This window comes from Trachypithecus francoisi, unplaced genomic scaffold (assembly GCF_009764315.1).
Source record: "Trachypithecus francoisi isolate TF-2019V2 unplaced genomic scaffold, Tfra_2.0 Lachesis_group12, whole genome shotgun sequence".
Lineage (NCBI taxonomy): Eukaryota > Metazoa > Chordata > Mammalia > Primates > Cercopithecidae > Trachypithecus > Trachypithecus francoisi.
Window position 1 is genome coordinate 40,475,705 of NW_022681457.1, and position 26,664 is coordinate 40,502,368.

Below are 26,664 nucleotides of genomic sequence, written 5' to 3' on the forward strand. Positions count from 1 at the left end.
TGCAAGGCCCTCTTCGGCCCTAGTCACCTCCCTAGCCCCATTGCTTATGAATCCAATGCTCTCACTCCATTCCAGACAGACTGAAATACTTGGATGGCCCTGATGACATGTTCTCCTGCCTTCCTTGCTTTCACTTCATGTCTCAGTTTAAACTTTGATTTGCTAGCAAGCCTTTTACAAGTGCCCCAAGACTGGATGAGTCTACTGTTCTCCTGGCTTTCAGAGAATCTTGTTTAGTACTTAGCACAGTAATTCAGATGGCTATGCCTGACTGTCTTCCTGAGTATACAGCACTCTCTTTGAGGGCATGTTTTTTATTTTAATTTTTATTTTTTAAATCTTACCCACCATTATCCTTCCCCAGGGTCTATGCCAGTGTGGACTGAGTGAAGGAGTAAATGAGAAAATGAACAGCGTAATGCCTTATGAATTCAGGAAAAGCTGAATCTTCATCTGTTTGTTCCAGTGCAGACAGGCTTGGCTTTGAATACCTTCCAGCTCCATGATTCTCTCAGCTGAATTATTATTTTTTTGTACTTTAACAAATGGGATAGTCATAGTGTTTACGGTATGCAGTTGTTCTGAGGAGAAATTAGGAAAACGTACGCAGTTACACAGTGCCATGCACAACTCTAAATTCCAATTAATAAATGTAGGAAAAATGAGGGAAGTAGAAAAATGCACATGAAATGTTCACTATTAGCTTTACTGCAGTTTTTTCTTGGTAATGATCATTTCATGCATGCCTACATGTGGGCTACAAGGGGACCAGTTATTGTTTCTATGTGCTCAGCAGGATTTGTTTTTTCTTTGTTTCTCTCTCTTCCTAGTGAGGAAAAAGAAACTTAGTGGCAGTTGGCATGCTGCCAGCTGAGCATTTGCTGCTTTGAGTTTCAGTTTCCTTTCTTTCCTAGAGTCTCTGAAGTCAGGGATCTTTTAAGAAACTTCTGTCCCCAAACCGTGGCTGCTCAATAAATCAGACAGAACAGTTAATCCTCAATTTAAGCCTGATTCAACTCTTAGAAACAGGTAAGTGACTTTTTAATTGAAACATAATATTTGTACATATTTATGGGATATGTGTGATATTTTGATACAAGCATACAATGTGTAATGATCAAATCAGGATCATTGGGAAATCCATTGCCTCAACCATTGATCATTTCTTTGTGTTGGGAACATTCCACATTTTCTCTTCTAGCCTTTTCAAAATAGACAATAAATTATTGTTAACTATAGTTACCCTATTGTACTATGAACACGAGGACTTATTCCTTCTATGTAGCTGTATTTTTGTACCTTTTAACCAACCTCTTTTCATCATCCCCTTCCTCTGACTTTCCCAACCTCTGGTAACCACCAGTCTACTCTTTGCCTCCATGAAATCAACTTTTTTTTAAAGCTTCCACGTATAAGTGAGAATATCACAAGTAAGTGACTTCTTGCCATCCAATGTTTCCTAGCTGTGTGTGAAGAAAAAGCTTGCTTTCTTTTTTTCTAAAAAGGAGTTTCAGAGTGGAATTGTTGCTAATGATCATATTTTGCTCTTTCATTTGTCTTTTATTTTAATGAAAATTTCACACACAGATAACTAAAGAGTATAAAGGATCCATCCTGTAATCTGATATAGTTTTACCCGATTCTAAAAACGATTTGCTTTTTAAATTAGAATAGTTTTCTTTTACTTAAAAACAAAAGCATTACAAATAAAGTTGAAGAAATCTATGACTCTCTACTATACATTGTTTTCTTTTGAGACAGAGTCTCACTCTATTGCCCAGGCTGCAGAGCAGTGTTGCAATGTCGGCTCACTGCAACCTCAGCCTCCCGGGTCCAAGGGATTCTTGTGCCTCAGCTTGCCAAGTACCTGGGATTACAGGTGTGCACCACCATGCCTGGCTAATTTTTGTATTTTTAGTAGAAACGGGGTTTCACCATGTTAGCCAGGCTGGTCTTGAACTCCTGATCTCAAGTGATCTGCCATCCTCGGGCTCCCAAAGTGCTGGGATTACAGGTGTGAGCCACCGCACCCAGCCTCTCCTATATTCTTTACTCTTCTTTTTATTTCCAGAGGGCAACATTATCTAGACTTTGGTATAAATTATTGTCATAATTGTTTTTATGGTTTTCTGTATGTATGTGTTTATGTACCTAAATATGATCTCTAGTATTACTGTGTTAAAATTACTTCTGTTTTTATATACCAGCAAAAATGGTTTTATACCATAATTTAAAAAATTAATAGACATATTAATTTTATTTTTATTGATACATGATACATTACATATTTATGGGGTACAGGTGATATTTGGTGATGCACTTAGAATGTGTAATGATCAAGTCAGGGTATTTGTGGTTTCCTTCACTTTGAGTATTTATTATTGCCACGTGTTGGGAACAAGCCAAGTCTTCTAGCTACTGAAATACACAATACATTGTTTTTGACTATAGTCACTCTACTTTGTTGTTGACTAATAGAACTTCTACCTTTTATTTAACTGTATATTTGTACTCATTAACTGACATCTCTTCATCTGTTCTTCCTAGACACCCACCCACCCTTCCTAGCCTCCAGTATTTATCATTATACTCTCCACATTTATAATATCAACATTTTTAGCTTCCACATATGACGGAGAAAGTGTGATATTTCCTGTGCCTAGGTTATTTCACTTAATATTCTCCAGTTCCACCCATGTTGCTGCAAATGACATGATTTTACTGTTTTTATAGCTAAATAGTATTCCATTGTGTAATATACCACATTTTTCTTTATCCATCGACTTATGGACAATTAGGTTGATTCCATATCTTTTCTATCGTTAATAGAAATTCACAATAGAAAGGTTGCTGTGATAAACCTGAGAGATACTAGAAGGAATTTTAACATATTAACCATATTAAACAATATTTAACATATTGATTGTATTCAGTTATCTTTTACAATGTGGTGTACAGACCCTAAAATAGCTCCTAATTGTCCCTGTCCTTTTTTTTTTTAATACTCATGTCCATGTATAATCCCCCCTTGCCTGTGGATGGAATCTGTGACTTAACTGTAACTAATAGAATTTGGCAAATGTGATATGTTAAGATTATAATGTCCGGTATGCTAGGAGATTCTCTCCCTTGCTGGTTTCAGTGAAGTAAGTGGTCACGTTGGGGAGGCCCATTTGGCAAGGAATTAAGGGTGACTTCAGGCCAACAACCAACTGAGAACTGAGGACAGCCTCTGATCATCGGCTAGCAAGAAATAGAGTTCTCATATCTACAACCATAAAGAACTGAATTCTGCTAACAACCAAAGGAGCTTGGAAGCATGGCCTTCTCCCATTAAACATAAACATTCTGCAGCTGTGGCTAGCACTTTGCTACAGTTTCGTGGAAGATTCTGAAGCAGAGAACCAAACTAAGTAATGGCTGGATTTCTGACCCAGAGAAACTGTGAGACTATAAATGTGTTTTGTTTTAAGCCTCTAAATGAATGGGAAATTGCTATGCAGTCATAGATGAATAGCACAATAAATTAGTCAATACTATTACTTTATCTGTAGCTGCTTTCGGGTTTTCCACATATAAGGTAATATCATCTGTGAGCAGAAGTGATTTTACTTCCTTTATCATTCAGGTATCTTTTTCACTTTCTTTTTTATTGTGGCCTACTTGTTCTGGCTAGGACATTCAGTATTATGTTGAATAGAAGTGGTTAAAGTGGATAATCTTGTCTTGTACATGATCTTAGAGGAAAAGCTGTTAGTTTTTCACTGCTGAATAAGATGTTAACTGTGGACTATTTATACATGGATTTACTATGTTGAGGTAATTTCCTTCTGCTCCTGGTTTTTTAAGTTTTTTTTTTTTTTTTTTTTTTTTTTTAATCATGGAAGGGTTTGGGTTTTGTCAAATGTCTTTTCTGTATCTATTGAGATGACCAATTTGAATTAGTCAATGTTCTTCAGAGAAACTGAATCAACATTAAAAAAAAAAAAAGACTAAGGAAATTTGTTATGGGAGTTGGATCACATGACGTTGGAGGTGCAGAAGTCTCACTATCTGCCACCTGCCAGATGTAAAACCAGGAAAGCTTGGTGTAATTCAGTCTGAATCCAAATGTCTGAGAACTAGTGGAGCCAGTGGTGGAACTCCCAATCTGAACCCAAAGTCCTGGGAACTGGGAGAGCTGGTGGTGTAAGTCCCAGAATCCGAATGTCTGAGAACCATGGTGGCCTCAAGATATTTTAAAATTCCCCTTCGGATTTCTTTCTGATCCACTGCTTATTCCAGAGGGTGTAGTTTAATTCTCACATCCTTGTTAATTTTCTAGATTTTCTGCTATTGATTTCTAGTTTCATTACATGGTTATGAGGAAAGACACTTGATATGGTTTCAATCTTCTTAGATTTATTAAGACTTGTTTTTTGACCTAACATGTAATCTATCCTGGAGAACTCTCCTATAATACATGTGAAAAGAATGTGTATTTTGTTGTTGCTGGGTGGAATGCCCTGTATACGCCTTATTAGGTCTATTAGGACTATGGTGTTCAAGTTCTCTGTTTTCCTATTGATCTTCTCTTTGGATATTTTATAATGGATAAATTATTGTAACTGGGCTATCGAAATCTCCTTCTCTTATTGTGTTGCTGTTTCTCCCTTCAATTTTCAGTGTTTGCTTCATTTATTTAGGTGCTCTGATGTTGGATGAACACATATTTATAACTGTTATATCTTTCTGGTGAATTGACCCTTTTATTATTATATGATGTCCTTCATAGCTTCTTATGACAGGTTTTGATTTACTGTCTATTTTGTGAGGGATAAGGACACACACCCCTTGCGGGTTACCTTGCAGTTCTTGCGGTTACCATTTGCAAAGATGCCCTTATTATCACTTGATTTTCATCCTATGTGTGTTCCTAAGTCTAAGTGATTTCTTGGAGACAGCATATTGTTGTATTTTGTCATGACATGCTTTGACTCAGTATTACCCTTCTTTCTTTCCTTTTTTTTGGTTTGCTAATATTTTGCTGAGGATCATTCCATCTATATTTATAAAAGAGTGGCCTGTAATTTTTGTTGCTGATAACACCATTAACAGGTTTTGGTATCTAAGTTATTCTTTGGAAGAACATGTGTAAGATTGTATATTATATATTCTTCAAAATTTGGTCGAATTCAGCAACTAGACGCTGATCCTTGAGTTTTCTTGGGGAAGTCTTAAATTAATTATGAATTTAGTTTTAAAAAATAGCTATGAGACAGTCAAATTTTGTATTTACTTTTATGTCAGCTTTGGTAAGTTGTATTTTTCTAGAAATTTGTTCACTTAATTTATTCTTAAGTTTATTTTTACAAAGTTGTATCTTCAGACCATTTTATAGTTTATCATTTATTGCATCGGTACTGATGTTTTCTCTTATGTTTTGGATTTTAGGACATTCCTTCCCTTTTTTCCCTTTGTCAATGTCAGCACTGTTTTACAAATTTTGTTAATCCTTTTGAAAACTGGGTTTTGATTTTGTTAATCTTCTCTATTGTATACTTGATTTGTCCATTAATATTTCTGTCCATTATTTTTGCTTTTATTTTTATTATTTCTTTCTACTTACTTTGAGTTTAATTGGTATTTTTTCTGATCTTTTGAAGTGAAAGTTTATATAATTAATTTTCAGCCTTTCTTCATTTCTTATATGTTTAAGCTTATATGATGTTTGTAACATTTTATCTTCATTCTATAAGTTTTAGCAAGAATATTTTATCATTTAATTAAATTTCATTATAATTTCTTATTTGAATAATGGATTATTTCAAAATATGTTTTTTATTTTCCAACGTATGAGGGGATCTACTAGTTATCTTCTTGTTAAAAAATTGCTGGCTTATACTATTTGTTCAATATTATAGTACTTTGAAATGTTTTGAGACTTGTTTACTTTTTAAGATTTGTAGAATATCTCTTCTATACTCTTTTTCTTTTATTCTTGTTTTCTGGTTTCATATATCTCAACTAATTTTACTGTATCCTTTAATCCCTTTTGCCCTTTTCTCTTTTGATTCTCTTTTAGTCTCAATACTTCAGTTGGTAAATATTCTTCTAATTCTTTCTGCCTACTTGCAGTTAAATGTTTTCACTTAATTATTAATTTCAGATATATATTTTTACATATAGAATCTCTTTTTGACTTTTTATTGTATTCATTTTACTGTAAATCATTCAATCTTACCTTTTAGCTGTTTGAACATATTAAACATAGTAATTTAAAAATCTCTATGGGTAACTCCAGTATAAGTAAGGGTTTGTTTCTAGTGTGTGCTCTTTCCTCTTGGTTTTCTATCATGTTGTTTCATTTACCTCGAAACATGAATGTGTTTATGATGAATGAGAGTCACTGAATAGTTAAAAAATCATAGAGATATTTTGAAGCTGGAAGAATGTTCTTTTCATCCAGACAAGATTTATTTTGTTTCTGCCGTGCAACTGTGGACACTAGCAACTCTCATTTACTTTAATTCAATCCAGGATTAAGAATACTGAAGTATGAAATTAACTCTGTCTGCTTCCAGTTCATACTTACTTCTTCTCTGTAGCTCTTTTCTTAAGTTTTTTTTTTTTTTATTTTTTTTTTATTTTTTTATTTTTTTTGAGACGGAGTCTCGCAGTCGCCCAGGCTGGAGTGCAGTGGCCGGATCTCAGCTCACTGCAAGCTCCGCCTCCCGGGTTTACGCCATTCTCCTGCCTCAGCCTCCCGAGTAGCTGGGACTACAGGCGCCCGCCAACTCGCCCGGCTAGTTTTTTCTATTTTTTAGTAGAGACGGGGTTTCGCCGTGTTAGCCAGGATGGTCTCGATCTCCTGACCTCGCGATCCACCCTCTCGGCCTCCCAAAGTGCTGGGATTACAGGCTTGAGCCACCGCGCCGGCCAAGTTTTTTAAAAAAATTTATTTCAATAGTACTTGGAGTATAAATGGTTTTTTGTTACATGGATGAATTATATAGTGGTGAATTCTGAGATTTTAGTGCATCCATTATGCAAGTAGTGTACACTGTATCTAATACGTAGTTTTTTTAATCCCTAGCTCCTCTTCCATCCTCTCCTTTCTGAGTCTCTAAAGTCTATTATATCAGTTGTATGCCTTTGTGTACTCATAGCTTAGCTCCCACTTATAAGTGAGAGCATATGGTTTTTGGTTTTCCCTGTAGCTCTTTAGAATCCCAAACTGTAGCCTAAGGGAAAGGTTTCCCAGGTACTCTCCTTATTGCACTCAAAGGATGATTTTTATCTCCCTAACTCTATGAATCTAGCAAACGCTTTGCTTAACTTTTCAGCACCACAATGCCTTTTCTGAATCTGACAGACGCACGTCGCAAATGTGCTCCCAAATGCCTAGCTAATCTCTCTTTCTATAACTTCTCCAAATCTTTGCCAATAGCTATAGGTCTTAACTGCCTTGTTTGGTCTTTAGAGCTTTATGACACATGTGTTTTTATAGTTTATCCTTCTTTTCCAGTTTTTTTTTTGTTGAAATAATTGTTGTGATGACCAATAGTCTATTATGCTACTGTAAGACTTCCATAGCTGTTATCTTCTTTCACATTTCAGTTTCTTTATGTGCTTTATTTTGCATGAATTCCTAGGCTCCATTTTCTAATCCATACATTGGCAAATGATGAATGTGATATGATGATGATGGCCTCTGTTCCAGCCATATGCATTTTTAAAGAAAATTTTATTGGAACATAGTCATGCTCTCTTGTTTACATATTATCTATGACTTCTTTTGTATTACAGTGGCAAAGTTGAGTAACTGTGGAAGAGACCTTATGGCCTACAAAGGCTAGTTGAGTAATTGTGGAAGAGACCTTATGGCCTACAAAGGCTAAAATATTTACTATCTTGTTCATTATGAAAAAGTTTGCTGACTCTTATTCAGATTTATTTTTTCTTTATTCTTTAACTTTCTGAAGTTTGTCAATTGATTTAAAAATTTTAATGACTTTTCCTTTCTAAATTATATATTTTTATATCTATCATTATTGTGCCATTTCTATATTTTTTGCCTTAACCAAATAATATGTTTTAATTGAATCAGTGAAAAAAGAACTCACTGAAAGTAGAAGTGGAAAGCTAAGCTATAAGCTACTATATTATATAAGCTTCTCAACCTATAATTGTTTTTCCATTAGATCTAGAACAATGGAAGTGACAACAAGATTGACATGGAATGATGAAAATCATCTGCGCAAGCTGCTTGGAAACGTTTCTTTGAGTCTTCTCTATAAGTCTAGTGTTCATGGAGGTAGCATTGAAGATATGGTTCAAAGATGCAGCCATCAGGGATATACTATAACAATGACTTACATTAATGAAAATATGATTGTAGCCTTTGTGCTTGGAAATTATACTAATTTATGTGAAAGTTCGACAGAGCCAAATGATTCCCTGTGGTTTTCACTTCAAAAGAAAAATGACACCACTGAAATAGAAACATTGCTCTTAAATACAGCACCAAAAATTATTGATAAACAACTGGTGTGTCATTTATCAAAAAAGAATATTTTCATTATATGTCCAGATAATAAAATTTATCTAGATAAAATGATGACAAAAAACTTGAAACTAAGGTTTTATGGCCACCTTCAATTTTTGGAGTGCGAAGTTTTTCGAGTTGAAGGTACGTAAAATTAGATAGTCCTACATCTCACATTATGATTCTAATCTTTGTGTTCAGTAGGTAATAATTGATCTACAAGAGTGAGGAAAGTGAGAGGAACAGTTAGATTCGTGCCAATTTATACTCTTTGATAAATTCTGAAATGAAATGTGGGGAACATAAAGATTATGAGGTTTTTATCCAGAACGTATAGGTTGCTTTGAGAAGAGCAAGTTGAGAAATGTATGTACAGAGATAGAGATGACAAAGGAGTTGGAGATGTGGAGAGAGAGAGAGATCTTATCATCAGAGCTGGTCTGTTTTGATGTATGACCCAAAGATCAGACCCTTATAACATATGACCCTTAGAACTTCTAGGTGTAATTATGTGAGACCTTCCAGAGCAAGTTAATGTGCAGAGAGGATAATTTTTTCTCCTCTTCCTCTCATTATGTTGCCAACCCTGACTCCTAATTGAGCAACTCAGCTCTGGGTTATGCAAGCAAACTCAATGTCTTATTTCAAAAGTAGACTTGGCCATATTCAACCAGACAAGTTTTAAAAACTTATTATGCTATGTTTATTTCCTATAGGAACTAAGTATAACCTAGACTGCACAAAGAGGATATTGAAAGCCAGAGAGTAAGTTGGATTCTTGGGCTATCTATTAATGATTTTATTTAGACCACTTGTATAAAGAATGCTGACAAATAAGTAGTAAAGATAAAACTCATGCCACTGGAATGATTAAAAAAAAAGAGTTAGAATGTTTTTGGCATAAAATAACAAAACCACTACCAACTATGAAACTTTAAATATCCACCTGATGGCATTGACCAATTTGACTTCATTTCCACTTCAGATCAAAATTTTCCAGGTAGAGTCTGGATAAACATTTTAGATAATTTCTCTGAATCTTTTCCTTGAGAAACAGCTTTTGAGAATCCTTAGTAAATATCAAAAACAAACTCCCTTTTTAAATTTATAGATAGCTACATTGCATATATTTTATTTTGATTTCTCCTTAATGTATTTTTAGTGAAAATAATAATTTATCTTCAATGTTACTGATATTTCTCATTACATTCATGTGATCTAAGACTACTAGTTGAAAAATTGTTTGGTTGCTGGTTAATATTTAACTTTAGTCAGATGTAAAATAATGCATTTTCTTTAAGCACAAAATGTATAACTTTAGATATTTCCAATCATATTATAGAAGATCCCATTATCAATATAATAATTAAGTATTGAAAAAATACCCTTCTCAGAAGAGAAAGAAGCTCTAGGTGACTTGTAGTGTTCTTTATGGTATTCTTTATTGGCTGTTCTTATGCTGTATTTAACCACTATATTTTAACAGGCACAGAAATAGGCTTCTAGCAGACATCAGAGGCTACAAGCCCTATGCAGACTTGGTTTCAGAAATTCGTATTCTTTTGGTGGGTCCAGTTGGGTCTGGAAAGTCCAGTTTTTTCAATTCAGTCAAGTCTGTTTTTCATGGCCATGTGACTGGCCAAGCCATAGTCGGGTCTGATACCATCAGCATTACTGAACGGGTAAGTTATTTCCCTGAGGATTTTATTTTATAGATTACAATTACTATATTGTTTATGTCTTTGCCTTTTTCTCTCAGGGCAATCCTAACATACAATTAAATGCTAAATCAAATGGAAAATAGAAGTAAAATTTTAATCGGAATCACCTCCATTGTGCTATATATACAGAGAAGCTTTCAAATTTTATGGAAGGAAGAAGCAGTTACATAAAGAATACTTTTTAGTATTTGTGTAAAAAACAACAAAAATTAAAAAACCCTATGGAAATATTTGGCCATTATATTTGACGTTCATTTTACTCACGTACCACATGATTTTACCTGGTTTAAAATGTTTTTCTTTTTTGTAGTAAAATAATGAGAATTACGTAAGATAATTTTTTTTTTTATTACGTGAGACCATTTTCTAAGACATGGTCATGAAAAGCAAAATAGTATTTCACTTTGGTGGGTCAACTTTGAAGGAGAACTTGAAGTGTAAATCTATGCTCTTACAAAAACTATCTTATTTACAAAAAGATATACATAAGGAAATAAATAGTAATATAGATTTCTTACTTGTTGCTCTAAAGAACTACAAATTATGATGCAACACTTGTCTAGAAAATTCTTTCTGGTTTATGCTTTTCAATGTTATCATGCACATGCTATCAAACAAAAAAATAAGAAAGGGAAAGAATAGAAAATTTTAGAATCAGGCTTTATAAATGATTACCACAAATTAATATTGTCACTTGTTAGGTGACAATATTATGCTATGTATTATCAATATGCGGTGTATTATCAATGCAAAATTTAGCATAATATAAGACTGCATAATAAGACAGTAATGGTTGATTTTTAGCCTTTGTGTTACACTCAATAACTGAAAGAATTTTCTAGGGCTTTCAAGAATTACATCTTATTTCTTGATGTTGGCCAGATACTATGCTCTGGAGTGGCTTTATTTTAATATATCAGTGTAGTCTCAGAAGCCATGGCAAGGTATAGCAACACAAATTAAATTAATTAAGCATTGATTGAAATGTCTCTGTTTGCTAAATATTTATTCAGAAATAGAGACCTAAATACAAATAATGCTTGGTCCTGTTGTCCAGAGATCTCAGAGACCAATGCAGATAATAAATATGTATCATTCATTGTGATATATGCTATAATAGAGGTACTACTCAAGACAAAATTTCTCTTTCTTCCTTTTAAGTTTTAAATTCCAAAGGTCTTATTTTAAGAGAAGCTGTAGACACTGAATTCCAATGAAATGCAAATGTTATTTAAATTGAAGAAATGTAGGGCAGACTTTTATGAGGGAAATAGAATATTTTATTGCTTAAAGACCCTTTCTTTTGAATAATTGAAGTTATAAAGCAAGCAAATCAATGGGTAAGGAAACTACGAAGATGCATATTGGTGTTCCTGAAATTTTACCATGTACTTTAACTCTAGTGCTTAGTGTAATTTCTTTCATGTTGAGGCACTGGTAAGTCCTATTCTCCTAGATAAAAAACTTCAGTGGGATTATGCCTATGCGTTTCATGGCCCAGTGAGAGCTTTTGACTTTATTACAGACCACAATAGGTCATAGAGGGTTCTCTCCCTTCTGGTTTGAGTGATATTACACCCTTGCCAGAACCACAGATGGAAAAATTGTAATTAAAGTGTCTCTGAGAAATCCTTTCCTTTGCAATTCTTCCTAAATCTTCCATTTTTTTTGTGTGTATGTTGAAAGTATATCTGACCAACAAATAAAATACTTTCAGAATTCTTCTAAAAAATATCCTTGCCATAATATTGAATGTGTTTATCTAGGAAAGAAAGTTCTGTTGTGCTTCTCAAAGTGAGATTTGTGGACCCCTTGGGTTCCCAGATACATTTTAAGGATATCTCTGAGTTCAAAACTATTTTTAGAATTATTCTAAGTTTTTTTTTTGTCTTTCCTAGTGTCTTGACACTTGAATTAATTATACAACATAGTTTTACCCATTGGCACATTAATATGAATCAAACGGTGGCACCAAACACTACTACTACTCACTGTATTTCTCCCAATTACTGCACTTACAGGAAAAAATGCCAGTTTTACTCCTTGATGAATAGTAACAGTTACTGATTTTATTTAAACTCTACTTTGGAATACACATCATTTTGATATTCAGTATGACAACATGGGAAGTGCTCATAAAGTACTTCTAATGCATATTGAAAATTAGCAGTTGTCTTTAGAAAAAGCACTGGAGCAACTGAGTTGTTAACTGAACTTTTTTTTATGTGACATCACTTTTACTGGACAGAACAGACTTACTTATTCATACTTGGATATTTGGCAGATATCTTAATGAAAATGCTCAAAGCGACCTTGCTAATTAAAGACAAAAGCAAAAACTGACAGTGTCTGTTGCCAATAACAAAATTTGAGCTTTTGAGAAAAATCAAAGTTAGAGAAACTTGTATCCACTATTCTGAGCCTGACAGCTTTTCAACACTTAAGACTTATCCAGTGAGATTAATGGTGGTATTAACAAATGGGATGTTTTAATATTGTATGATGAAATGTGTCAACATTAGGAAGATCTGGATAACCCAGTGAACCAATGTTTTAAAATGTGCAATAAATTAGGTTAAAAAATCATGCATGAGTAAAAGATATATTCAAAGTATGAGACGAACCAATGGATTTAATGTGGCGGCATATAAAAATGTCGCAGATTCCACTTGCAACTAACCTTTAAGAAGTTATTACTTGTTGAGCTTTGCTATATTATGTTGAGGAATATTCACAATTACCTGAAAGCTATACAGTGAAATATTACCTCCTTTTCATAGTATACATACGTGTGAGAGGCCATATTTTCTTCACATACATCAATTGAAACAACATTATCAAGAGAATGAATCAGAGCCACATATGAGATTACAGTTATATTCTTTAATCCAGACTTTAAAGGGAATTGTAATAATAAACCAATGACACTGTTTTATGTAAATTTTTTAAAATGCTTTTTAAGTAAAAAATGTTATTTGATAAACATGTGACAGGTTTATAATTGAATTTTTCATGATTAAAACAACATTTAAGAGGAGGAGGGGCAGAGCAAGATGGTCACATAGGTCTCTCCAGCAATCATTCCTCCGCTGAAACATCAATTTGAATAACTACTAACACACAAAAATATCACCTCAGGAAATCAGGTGAAAGATTACAGTACCAGTTCTAGCACAATAATAACAAAAGATACATTGAAGAGGGTAGGAAAAACAGTTTTACGTCATCTGCATCACCCCCCTCAATCCCAGGCAGCATAGTGTGGAGAGAACTCATCTGCTTGGGGGAAAAGAGGGAGTTGAGCACAGGACTTTACCTGGACTCCAATATCAGGCCTACTACAGTAAAATAGAGCACTGGATAGAACCTCATGGCCCCAGACTTTAGGCTGTTATTTGACAGATGAGCCTCTAGCCCCGTGCTGGTGCCAAAGTAAGACCATGTGGCCCTAAGCTTCAAGCTTGCATGGTGGACTCAGTCCCTGGACCCCACCATGGATGGATTATTAGTGGCCCAACCTCTGAACAGCACTTAATGACAGGGATGCCACAGTGGCCCTGAGCTTTAGGCATGCCTCAGTGCTGCACCAGTCACAGTGGTCCCAGGCTTTGGGACTATGCAAGGCAGCGTGCTCAGAATTTTTGGATAGGCTAATTGTTGAAGGACTTTTCCAGACAAAGGCAACCTGCAAAGATTGGAATAAGTACCTACTTCCAGAGATGTTTATACATTGACATATAGTCACAAGAGTCAAGAACAATCAGGGTAATATGACATCATTAAAGAGATAAAATAATGTGCCAGTGACCAATCCTAAAGAAATGGAGATGTATGAACCACCTGAAGAATTCAAAATAATTATTTTAACGAAGCACAGCAAACTTCAAGAAAATACAGAGAAACAATTTAACAAAATGAGAAAAATGATGAGTGATCAGAATAAGAAATTTAATAGAAAGGTTGTAATAATTATAAAAAAATCAAACAATTTTCAGAGATAAAAAATACAGTGGGTGAAATGAGAAATGAAATAGAGACCATCAACAGCAGAACTGATCAAGTAGGAGTCTGTGAACTTAAAGGTAGGTTATTTGAAAATATAGATAGAGGAGAAAAAAAACAAAATGAAAAGGAATGAAGAAAGCTTATGGGATTTATGGAACAGCATCAAAAGAACAAATATTCAAGTTATAGGAGCTAAAGGAGACAAGAAATTAAAAGTAATAGATATCTTAAGTAAATAAATAGTAGCAAAAAACTTTTCAAACCTGGAGGATGATGTAAATATCCAGGTAAAGCTGAGAGAAAAGTCCCCAGTCAGATTTAATCCAAAGAAGATTAACCCAAGACATATTAAAATCAAACTGTAAAATATCAAAGACAAAGAGAGGATTCTGAAAACAGGAAGATAAAAAAAGCAAATAACATATTAGAGAGTTTTAATATGACTAGCAGCAGACTTGTCAGCAGAAACCGTACAGGCCAAGAGAGAGTGGGATGAAATATTCAAAGTGCTGAAAGAAAAAACAAACAAACACATCCATTGCGAATATTATACCCAATAAAGCTGTCCTTCAGATATAAAGGATAGATAAAAATTTTCCTGGATGAACAAAAGCTGAGGGAGTTCATTACAATTAGACCTGTCTTACAAGAATGCTAAAGCAAGTTTTTCAAGATGAAAGAAAAGGATGCTAATAAGTAATGTAAAAATATCTGAAAGTATAAAACTCACTGGTAAAACTATATGGTAAAATTCAGAATACTCATACTATAATGATGGTGTGTAAATCACTTATATCTTCAATATGAAGTTTAAAAGACAAAACTACTAAAATAATAATAGCTATAATATTTTGTTAAAGGATATGCAACATGGAAAGATGTAAATTGTGGCATCAAAGATGCAAACTGTGGGGAGGAGTGGAGTAAAAATCTGGAGTGGTTTTTTTTTTTTTTTTCTATCTAAGTGGAGCTGTTATTAACTTAATATAACCAGTTATAAATTTTCTTTTGTAAGCATCATGATTAACCACAAAACAAATACTGATAGTAGATACATAAAATATAAAAAGCAAGGAGTCAAAACATACCATTTTGTATGTATGTGTGTGTGTATATATATACACACATGCATGTTTTACATGATAAATTACATATACTTTTCCATTTTAATTAAAAAAGAAACATTAAAATTTTTTCAGTTTTAATTTCCAACATTTTAAATATTCATAGATATAACCCACATAAATAACAGATCTTTGGGATTCTCAATAACTTTTAAGAGTCTAAAGGGGTCCTGAGACCAAACTGTTTGCGGACCATGGTGTTCAAATATTAACCAATCTCTTTTCTTCTTATTATCCTGTTTTGAATGTTGGATGATGGATGAAACTTCACACTTAATATATATATTTTTTAACAGTATAGGATCTATTCTGTTAAAGATGGAAAAAATGGAAAATCTCTGCCATTTATGTTGTGTGACACCATGGGGCTAGATGGGGCAGAGGGAGCAGGACTGTGCATGGATGACATTCCCTACATCTTAAAAGGTTGTACACCAGACAGATATCAGGTAAGATTTCTTCAATATCCAAAACATTTCAAATCATTTTCTTCAGTATTTTTCATTGAATTTTTAACCTCATAAGACAATTTCAACTGCCATAATGTGGTTTCAACATCAATCAACACTATTCTACTTTAAATGAATAAGGATTCATATAAAAAAAGTAGAGTGACTACTGTTCTTTTCTGTAACATTGAAAAATAAAGCCAAAAGGCAGGATTCTATTTATTCACATTCTAGTAAAAGATCAAGGAGATCGTGTGCTTTTATCACTCTTTACAATAATGTAAAATAATAATAGTCACTTAATCCCTTGCACTTTTTGGGTTACATAGACAAAATATTGGAACAAGTAACCACTTTGTATTGAAATGTGATTTTATACTGTAAATGCTTAGATTTCACTACTAAATACCTAGATTCAAAATTTGACTTTGCTACTAGCAGATGTGTACCCATAAGTAAGTTACACACTTCTCTCTCTTAGTTTTTTTTTTTTTTAGGTGTGCAATGTTGGTATTAATGGTGTCCATCTCATAGGGTGGCTAAGAAGATTAAATGAGATGATATAGTCTAAGTTCTCAAAAAAGCCAACAATGATTGTTACCTTTCTTTTAGGTGTTGGGTATCAGCCTCAATTTCTAAAGAAGACTCTCTTTTGCCTCCCAATTTTGCTGAATTGGAAACCTTACCTATGTATTCATTTATTCATTCAAAAACCATTTATTATAAACCATATTTGTGCCAAACTCTAAGCCAGTTACTGAAAACACATAGTTCAATAACAACACAATCCTTATCCTCCAGGAGTTCATAATGCAGTCAGGGAAAAGGAGACACACAGATAAAGAGAGCGGGGATACAGCGAAGACATTGGAGAAATCAGGAGCATACCAACACCCTAATTTTTCACAGCAGGGAACCAGTCAATTCAGTCCAACATTGAAATATATAGCTTAGTAACTACATGTTTCCAAACTCTTGTTTCATAATCTATTTCCTTAATCTTAGAAAGATTATTGTCTTGTGGTAAGAAGACATTAACTTCAAAGTTGGTATTTCTTTTATTTCACTTTAGTTTGTTTTTCTTCTATAAAATCAAAATAAATTACAGTCTTTTAATTTAAATAGCATTTGCAACATATTTTTCTTTGTTTTATTCTCTCTATCCAGTTCATTTAAGCATGCAAAATGCTTAGAGAGGAGTTTTAAGTTGTATTTAACAAATGTTAATGGTGTTTATTTCAGGATAGTAGGATTTGATGTTAGCTTTCCCAAAATATTCTTTATACTTTCCTGTAATACTTACAATGGATGATTATCATTTTTGCCACAGCAATAAAGCGTTTTTTTTTTTTCCTGCGAGAGAGATATAATGGCATTATGCTCACAGTGGGAAGGGAGTAAAGAGGTGGGTGCTACTAATTTGGGGAAAGAATTGCTGGGGAGGAGGGAGATAAGTAGTTACAGTATTAGAAGCATTAATTGTCTCTTTAAGGATTAAACAGAAACTCTCTGAATTCTGAATGTTACCTTATGTTTTTATAACAGTTTAATCCCCGTAAACCAATTACACCTGAGCATTCTACTTTTATCACCTCTCCATCTCTGAAGGACAGGATTCACTGTGTGGCTTATGTCTTAGACATCAACTCTATTGACAATCTCTCCTCTAAAATGTTGGCAAAATTCAAGCAAGTTCACAAAGAAGTGTTAAACTGTGGTGAGTCTCATCGTACTTATCCAAAAAAATTTACTTTGATATAATTATAGATTTGCCAGAAGTTGCAAAGAGATTACAGAGATTTCCCATGTACCTTTCATCCAATTTCCCTGGAGTGGTGGCCGTCACAGGTAGAGATCATTCACAGGCATGACTGAAGAAAGACCTCAAATCCTAATTTTCAGTCTTTAAAGAATAGACTAGCCATCCTTTTTTTCTTTTTTCGTGTGCGATTTTCCTGAGGCGTTAGATAGGGAAGTCACCTCTTCACACTATGTGGCTGCACCAGGAAGACTGAATCCAGGAAACTGATTGCTAACAATATGTGTTTATAGTTCTATGTCATCTTATCACATGTGTAAGTTTATGTACCCATCTCTGCAACCAACTGTTACATCACTTCATAGATTTCCCCCATGGCACCCACTATTCCTCCACCATCGTTAACTCTTGGCAACCACTAATATTTTCTTCATTTCCGTAATTTTGTCATTTTGTGAATTTTTTTTTTTTTTTTCTTTTTTGAGACGGAGTCTTGCTCTGTCGCCCAGGCTGGAGTGCAGTGGCGCGATCTCGGCTCACTGCAAGCTCCACCTCCCGGGTTCACGCCATTCTCCTGCCTCACCCTCCTGAGTAGCTGGGACTACAGGCGCCCGCCACCTCGCCCGGCTAGTTTTTTGTATTTTTTAGTAGAGACGGGGTTTCACCATGTTTGCCAGGATGTTCTCGATCTCCTGACCTCGTGATCCGCCCGTCTCAGCCTCCCAAAGTGCTGGGATTACAGGCTTGAGCCACCGCGCCCGGCTTGTGAATGTTACACAAATGGAATCATACAGTATGTCACCTTTTGAGACTGAATTTTTTGACTCGGCCTAATATCCTCTGACATCCATCCAAGATTTTGTATGTATTTATTGTTCATTAAAAAAAAATTGTATAGTATTCCATGGTATAGATATCCCACAGTTTAACCATGTTTTATCAAAAAAAATTCCAGTTTTTAGCTACTGCAAATAAAACTCCTATGAATATTAGTGTTCAGGTTTTTTTGTGGACATGTTTTTATTCCTCTGGGATAAGTCTCCAAAAATGTAATGCGGGGTCATATAGTAACTGTATGTTTAACTTTGAAAGAGATCACCAAGCTACATTCTAGAGGGACTGTACCATTTTACAATTCTACCAGCAATACATGAGAGATCTGATTTTTCTGCATTCTTCGTAGTATTTGCTATTGTTGCTATTAGAAAATTGTTAACTATTCTAATAGATGTATACTGATATTTCATCAGGTTCTTAATTTGCATTGCTTAATGACTAATGACATTGAATATCTTCTCATGTGCTTATTTGCCTTCTGTATAGCTTGTTCAGTGAAATGTCTCCTCACATCTTTTGACTATTTTCTGATTGGATTATTTGTGTTTTTTAGAACTTGAATTTTGAAAGACCTGTAAATCCTAAATATGAATCAATTGTAAGATATATCATTTGCAAATAGTTTCTCTCAGTCTGCAGTTGTCTTACTATTATGACGATTTCTAGCCCTGCCATATCTCATCTCTCTTTTTGGAACTCTGGGACGTGAATTCTAGATATTTTGTTATAGTCTCACTGTATATTTATTTATTTATTTATTTTTATATCTATTTGCTCTTTATTTTTCAGAGTGGGTAATTTTTATTGTTATATCTTTAAATTCATTTGTTCATTACTTTGTCCTCTCCATTCTGCTTTTGAGCATATCTATCGTTTGTCCTATCTTGGGTATAATATTCTTTCAGTTCTAAAATTTCTATTTGATTCTTTTTCGTATCTTCTATTTCTTTGCTGAGGCATTCCACTTCCTGCATTTGCTTCAAGCATGTTCCAACTTGGCTCTTAAGCATTTTTATGATGGTTGCTTCAGAATCCTTGCCAAATAATTCTAACATCTTTGTCATCTAATTAGGGTCAGGATCTTCTGATTAGCTTTTCTTTTTCAAGTTGAAAATTTCCTGGGTTTTGATGTGACAAATGATCTTTAATTGTGTCTTTGATATTTTAGGTATTTTATTCTGTGACTCTGGATCTTACATCTTGTGTTTTCACAGACATATTCTGATACTGGTAGGACGGAAAGTATAGGTTTTCCATGAGGCCTTGTTTGACATCCCTAGAGAAAGGGCACTTTCTTACTGCGCCCCATATAGGATCCCCTGACATCACAGGGGCTAGAAGCCTCCTTGCATCTAAGGTTAATGAAGGGTAAAGTTCTAGCTTCTCATTTGTTCTCCTCTGACACTGCCAGAGAGGGAGAAGAGCACCTCATTGCCGCTGATTTGGTGGAAGTCTAGGATCCCCAAGTAGCCTCCCTTGACACCATCAAGACAGACCTTGTTAGTGCAGGTATAAATGTGCTGGCTCCCTACATTTTTTTTTCTTGTCTGATACTACCTTGGCTAAGGACGAAGGTTGGGAAAGGGAAGGACATATCCATGGATAGGGCTAAGTGATTTCTGTGGTGTTTGGCTCAGGTAGTGTGGCTATTTTCTGAAAGTTTTCTGTCTTGCTACACTGCCCTTTTTCTTATGCTTTGACTAGATGGAACAGGTTTTACTTTACTTTTTTTTTCTTGTTGCTGGCTCCAATTGGCATTTTTCAGTTGTGAGTGTCTCTAAAAGCCAATCTGGGACATATGAAGTAAAAAGAAAACCTAGAGAACTCATCTGTGTATTGTTTCTTGGATCTCAAGGTTTCTGGCCAAATTGCATCCTCTGCACTTTTCAATCTTTATGTTTGATTTATGTATAATGTCCAGAGATTTTAGCCATATTTAGTGTAAAGAAGAGGGGAAAGTCTGTCTACTCCATTTGATTCAGAACTGGAAGTACTCTCACTGAAATTTGAAAATATTTTCATATAAAGAATTGTTGGGACATTTATACTCCAAAGCCTCATCGCTTACTTTATCAGTATAAAGATCACATATTTAGGTTCCGAAAAGTGCTATGAAGTTTAATGTATAGAGCATGGTCTTGGGTAAGTGAACCACGTTTTTAAATAGTAGTAAACTTTGACCTTGAGGAAGGTAACTTAATTTCACTGAACTTTAGTCTTCTGTTCTTATAAAATGGGGATAAGTTTTGCACCTGAACTTAACAAACCATCTAACAAATGTCTGAGTAGTGAACATTAGATATACACAATGTAAATATATAAGCTTATATAATCACTTAATAGCTTTAAAATTATGGAGGGTTTGGGGTAAAAGAGAAATGCTAAGTTTTAAAATGAGTTTTCAAGGACGTATGGCAACACATTATGCTTGGCATGCTGGATGGCAATGGTTAACGCAACTAACTGTGCTGACTTAGGACCTCTAAAAGGACATTGTATTAATTTTGAAAGAGAAGAATTACATTGTAACAGAGGTTGAAAAAAAAATAGGTATCAATTGAGAACTGCCCTCTACCAGAACCTAGGTATTAATTGGCCAACTTTGCTAGTTATTCCTCTAAAACCTGAATGATGAGAAGGTAGTAAAAGAAATCATTTAGTAATGGAAAAAAGAAACACAAGATTTCGGTAGGAAGAAGGTACTAAAAGCTCTGTTAAGAGTTCTGGGAGTTTTCTTGACAGGCGTTTGAAATTAATCTTATATTTTCCTCATAAGCAGTTGTTAGCATAGTAGAATTTTGATTCGTTTAGAAGTCAAGTGTGATTTACTAATTCAATCCCTGTGGTTTGAGGGAGAAAGGCATAGATCCTTACTAGAACTGTGAAATCAGTACAGTTTGCTCTCATAAATGCTCATACACAACCCTCCTCACCCCCTCTTTTTCTTGTGGTTCTTTTTAGTCCCCAAAGTCCAGCAACCCCTTTTTTCCCCTTGGCCAATTTAAAACAAACTAGTTGAATGGAATAATAGATAATTACAATTTAGTATGAATTTAGTTGCATTGAAAAAATGCTGTCTCATGTTGGAAAAAAAGACCAAAGATCATTTCTCTGCTAGAAAAGCTTCAGGCTCCACATTGAGATGTATTGGGGATATTTCATTCTTCAGCTCCCAAAATCACATTACCCTATACAGTTGCTTTCACACGTATTTAATAACTTGTTGACACATTGCTATTTATGATATAAAATAACTGATTTATCTATTTGATATAGGTGTAGCACATGTAGCCTTGCTTACTAAAGTGGATGATTGCAGTGAGGTTCTTCAAGACAACTTTTTAAACCTGAGTAGATCTATGACTTCTCAAAGGCAGGTAAAGAATGCTGATCATAACCAGATATTATTGTGATAGTATCACAATCATACTTGTGTGTGTGTGTGTGTGTCTGTATGTGTATATATGCTCACACAACGTATTTGCAGGGAAATGAAGAACGGAATCAATTGCTTGATTAATTCAAATTTATATCACACTTAAAACTGCAATGATCTGAATTATTAGTATGTTCCCAAGATAACTTATTAAGCCATTGCTTTTTGGGTTTCTTTCTTAAATTGTATTTAAAGTTGGTCAAATTTCAAATATTAAATACAAGACTTACATTTTTTAAATATACTTTCCACAGGTCATGAATGTCCATAAAATGCTAGGCATTCCTATTTCCAGTATTTTGATGGTTGGAAATTATGCTTCAGATTTGGAACTGGACCCCATGAGTGATATTCTGATCCTCTCTGCACTGAGGCAGATGCTGCGGGCTGCAGATGATTTCTTAGAAGATTTGCCTCTTGAGGAAACTGGTAATCTGGTCCTTTTCTCCCTCTCTCATAAATCACTGGTGCCTTTTGAAAAATCTTAAGTTATACATCAGTTATTAGATGACTGGGGCCCATCTGCATGCCCTAGTCCTGAAAGTTGCATTAGGATATGTGCTTAATTTCCACTCTTTTTTGTTTCATTTTCAGGTGCAATTGAGAGAGTGTTACAGCCCTGCATTTGATATAAGTTGCCTTGATTCTGACATTTGGCCCAGCCTGTATTGGTGTGCCTCAATGAGAGTCAATCTCTATTGACAGCCTCCTTCAGATTTTGCTTTTGTTCATTTTGCCTTCTGTCCTTGGAACAGTCGTATCTCAAGTTCAATGGCCAAACCTGAGAAGCAGTGGGCTAAGATAGGTCCTACCACAAACCACCCCTCCATATTTCTGTACCATTTACAATTCAGTTTTTGGTGACACCTTCTTAAACCACTCCAGGAAAAATGAGATACTCTCTTATTTATTCTTCTATAGCACTCTATATAGAGCTATGTGAGTACTAATCACTGAATAATAGTTATAAAATTATTGTGTAGACATCTGCTTTCTTAAATAGATTGTGAGTTCTTTGAGAAACAGTGTGGATTTAACTTATCTATGTATTCACAGAACTTAGCACAGTGCCTGGTAATGAGCAAGCACTTACCATTACTTTTCCCTCCCACTCTCTCCAACATCACATTCACTTTAAATTTTTCTCTACATAGAAAGGAAAACTAGCCTGGGCAATATGATGAAACCCCATCTCCACTACAAAAAAAAAAAAAAGAACAAAACAAAACCCACAAAAATTAGCTGGGTATGATGGCACGTGCCTGTAGTCCCAGTTACTCAGGATGATTGATTTAGCCTTGGAGGTGGAGCCTACAGTGAGCTGAGATTGTGCCACTGCACTCTAGCCTGGGAGAAAGAATAAGATCCTGACTCAAAAAAACAAAAGAAAACAAAACAAACAAACAAAAAACAGAAAGGAAGACTGAAAGAGAATGAAAAGCTGGGGAGAGGAAATAAAAATAAAGAAGGAAGAGTGTTTCATTTATATCTGAATGAAAATATGAATTACTGTAAGTAATTGAATTAATAAAAATAAGCCAACATTTTTTAACAATTTACATTTTATTTCTATGAAAAAAATAAATATTCCTCTTCTAACAAACCCATGCCTTATTTTCATTAATTGAATTCCAAATCATCCTAGCCATGTGTCCTTCAATTTAGGTTACTGGTGCAAATCAGTAAGAAGGTTCTTATACTCATGCTCCAAATAATTCTGAAGTCCTCTTAGTAGCTGTGAAAGCTAGTACTATTAAGAAAGAAATACAAAATTCCCAAAAGATAGCTTTCACGTTTTTTTTTTTCTTTAAAGACTTCTTAATTCTCTTCTCCAAATTCTTAGTCTTCTTCAAAATAATATGCTTTGGTTCAATAGTTATCCACATTCTGACAGTCTAATTTAGTTTTAATAAGAATTATACTCATCTTTTGGGTAGTCATAGATATTAAGAAAGCAAGAGTTTCTTATGTCCAGTTATGAAATATTTTCTAAAGCCAAGCTGCAAGTGAAGTTGTGCTCAAGTGAATGAATGTTCAGGAGACACAATTCAGTGAAAGAGATTAACTCTTTAAAAAAGACCTAGGAATAGGAGAACCATGGAAATTGAGGAGTAGGCCTACAAGTAGATATTGGAAACAAAAATTAGAGAGACAACCAGAAAAAGTCATTTTAGGCTCATCAGTGTTGTGCCTGTTGCAGAGTAACATACCAATACACCAAAACAGCAGGTTTTGCAGTAGAGAAAGACTTTAATAATTGAATAGCAGCAAATTGAGGAAGGTTGAGGAAACCTCAAATCCACCTCCCTGCTGGGTGTCAGTTTAGGGTTTTTAAGAGAAAGGCAGGTAAGGGGGTGAAGGTCTGGAGCTGCTGATTGGTTGGGGTGTAGGGAATGAAATGAAACATACAGAGATGAAAACTGGAATTTTTTTTTTTTTTTTTTTTTTGCTGAGGCAGTTCCTTGGAGAGGGTCATCAGACTGACTAGTGTCAGCAGACCCATGGGATTCCAGGATCTGGAAAAAGTTTTAGATAGAAACTTGATGTTTCTTAATGTTACATATGTTATCTTATAGAAATAACTAAGGGAAGTTAGTGCCTTGTGACCACGTCTATGTGACTTTTAGGCAGAAAGAAACTATAAGGAAAGGAGCTAACAGTCATGCTGTAAGTAGCAGTAAGGAATTGGCTTAAAGGGCAAGCTGGTTAGTACTTAGCTGTGCTTTTATTCAAAGTCTACATTTTATTTAGTGGTTAATGTTTGCAGTTCATTAGGATGGTTTCACAGTTACCATACAAATGTGGAAGCAATGGGTCCAAAAAGTAGGGCATGATTTTCTCCATTTAATCCAGGGAAAAACCAAGCCTTGGCCATTGTTTGTTGGGAGACTGAAGGTGATTGAAGGCTCACCATCATCCTTACCAACTTTTGGACCATAATTCACCCATCTCTTTGGTGGATCCTGAAAAAAATCTGGGCAGAATGTAAGACTTTTTTATTTTGTTTAAAGGGGCAACAGAGTGTGCCGTTATGAAGGAGATGGAGACCCTGCAAGGAAGAGAAGGAGTAAAGGAGAGATCAAGAGAGAGAAATAATGAGGAACATTTAATTTGACCCAACATCATTTAGGAGCATAAATGTTGACACTAAGTTCTCCTTTTTGTGCTAAAATGGACAGTATTAGCAAAATGATTGTCAGGCCTCTGAGCCAAAGCTAAGCCATAATATCCCCTGTGACCTGCATGTACACGTCCAGATGGCTGGTTCCTGACTTAACTGATGACATTCCACCACAAAAGAAGTGAACATGGCCTGTTCCTGCCTTAACTGATGACATCACCTTGTGAAATTCCTTTTCCTGGCTCATCCTGGCTCAAAAGCTCCCCCACTGAGCACCTTGTGACCCCTCCCACCCCTGCCTGCCAGAGAACAACCCCCTTTGACTGTAATTTTCCTTTACCTACCCAAATCCTATAAAACGGCCCCACCCCTATCTCCCTTTGCTGACTCTCTTTTTGGACTCAGCCCGCCTGTACCCAGGTGATTAAAAAGATTTATTGCTCACACAAAGCCTGTTTGGTGGTCTCTTCACACAGACGCGCATAACTATGATACCACAATTTCTTTCTTTCCTTTTTTTTTTTTTGAGGCATAGTGTCACTCTGTCGCCCAGGCTGGAGTGCTGTGGCACAATCTCGGCTCACTGCAAGCTCCGCCTTCCGGGTTCACGCCATTCTCCTGCCTCAGTCTCCCCAGTAGCTGGGACTACAAGCGCCCGCCACCTCACCCGGCTAGTTTTTTGTGTTTTTAGTAGAGATGGGGTTTCACCGTGTTAGCCAGGATGGTCTCCATCTCCTGACCTCGTGATCCGCCCACCTCGGCCTCCCAAAGTGCCGGGAGGCGTGAGCCACCGCGCCCGGCCAGATACCACAACTTCTTATCCTCTGGCTCTATATTGCTTTGGAAACACGTAAACATCAAATGGAGTTAAATACATATTTGAAATTTAGGTTAGGAAATATTGGTGAGGAGGCCTCAAAAAGGGGGAAACATCTTTTGTCTGGGAGGATATTTTCCATTTTGTGGATTTCCCTGATCTTTCTCTACCAACCTGAGTGGTAGTGGGAATTATCGTTTTGCTACATTTTAGAGGTCATCCAGGATTTTTGAAACTTTACATACTTTACAGTTAAGCAAGCTGTACAGCTCAAAGACAGTGCTAAGGAGTATAGCAGATGAACTATAAGTGTGTTGGGAGGTAGAATATCATCCTAAAGTGAGAGTGATGTAGTGGAGACAGTTGAAATGTCAGTGCTAGAGACTTTGTGGTGTGCATGGGTAGGTTAGGTTGTTGCATGAGAAAGTGACTCTTTCCAACAGGAATTTGTAGCTTTGTGCAAACTCACCCACTATCTACCTCAATAAAATATTGAGGAAAGAAAAATAGAGCAGTTTGAGTTCTGTGAGATATGCAGGCCCAGAGAGACATAAGTATGGTCCTTTAGTCTTGCTTCCTGCGTGCCACAGTGCCCCTCCACAACCATAGCTGGGGGCAATTGTTTAATGTCATTTTGTTCCTGACTAGCTGCCTTGCCCATTATCTTCACGTTCTTGGAATTTGATTCAGAGAGCAATTTATAGCCAATTGATAGCTTATGCTGTTTTAATGTAAATTCATGGTAAATAATTTAGGAACTGCCTCTTCTTTTTCTTTGAAAACCTACTTGTAACTGTTGCTAATAAGAATGCATATTGTTCAGGGCAACTTGACTCCATGCAGTTGGGTTGTAACTCTCATGCTTGGC

The 26,664-nt window shown here is 35.3% G+C and overlaps 1 protein-coding gene and 1 pseudogene across 2 annotated transcripts; both read left to right on the forward strand.

Moving 5' to 3' along the window:
• The first annotated feature begins 862 nt into the window (after positions 1-862).
• Positions 863-23,402, forward strand: IFI44L (interferon induced protein 44 like). Its single transcript, XM_033225390.1, has 9 exons — positions 863-1,029; positions 8,184-8,671; positions 9,244-9,292; positions 10,014-10,209; positions 15,674-15,826; positions 17,372-17,543; positions 21,699-21,799; positions 22,113-22,287; positions 22,453-23,402. Exons 2-9 carry the CDS (start codon positions 8,194-8,196, stop codon positions 22,485-22,487), a joined length of 1,359 nt encoding a protein of 452 aa, XP_033081281.1. The 5' UTR covers positions 863-1,029; positions 8,184-8,193; the 3' UTR covers positions 22,488-23,402.
• Positions 23,403-23,658: 256 nt separating this feature from the next.
• On the forward strand, positions 23,659-26,029 carry LOC117093509 (annotated as a pseudogene). The gene is made up of 2 exons (XR_004441171.1): positions 23,659-25,053; positions 25,784-26,029. The product of XR_004441171.1 is annotated as an uncharacterized LOC117093509 (transcript).
• Positions 26,030-26,664: the final 635 nt, after the last annotated feature.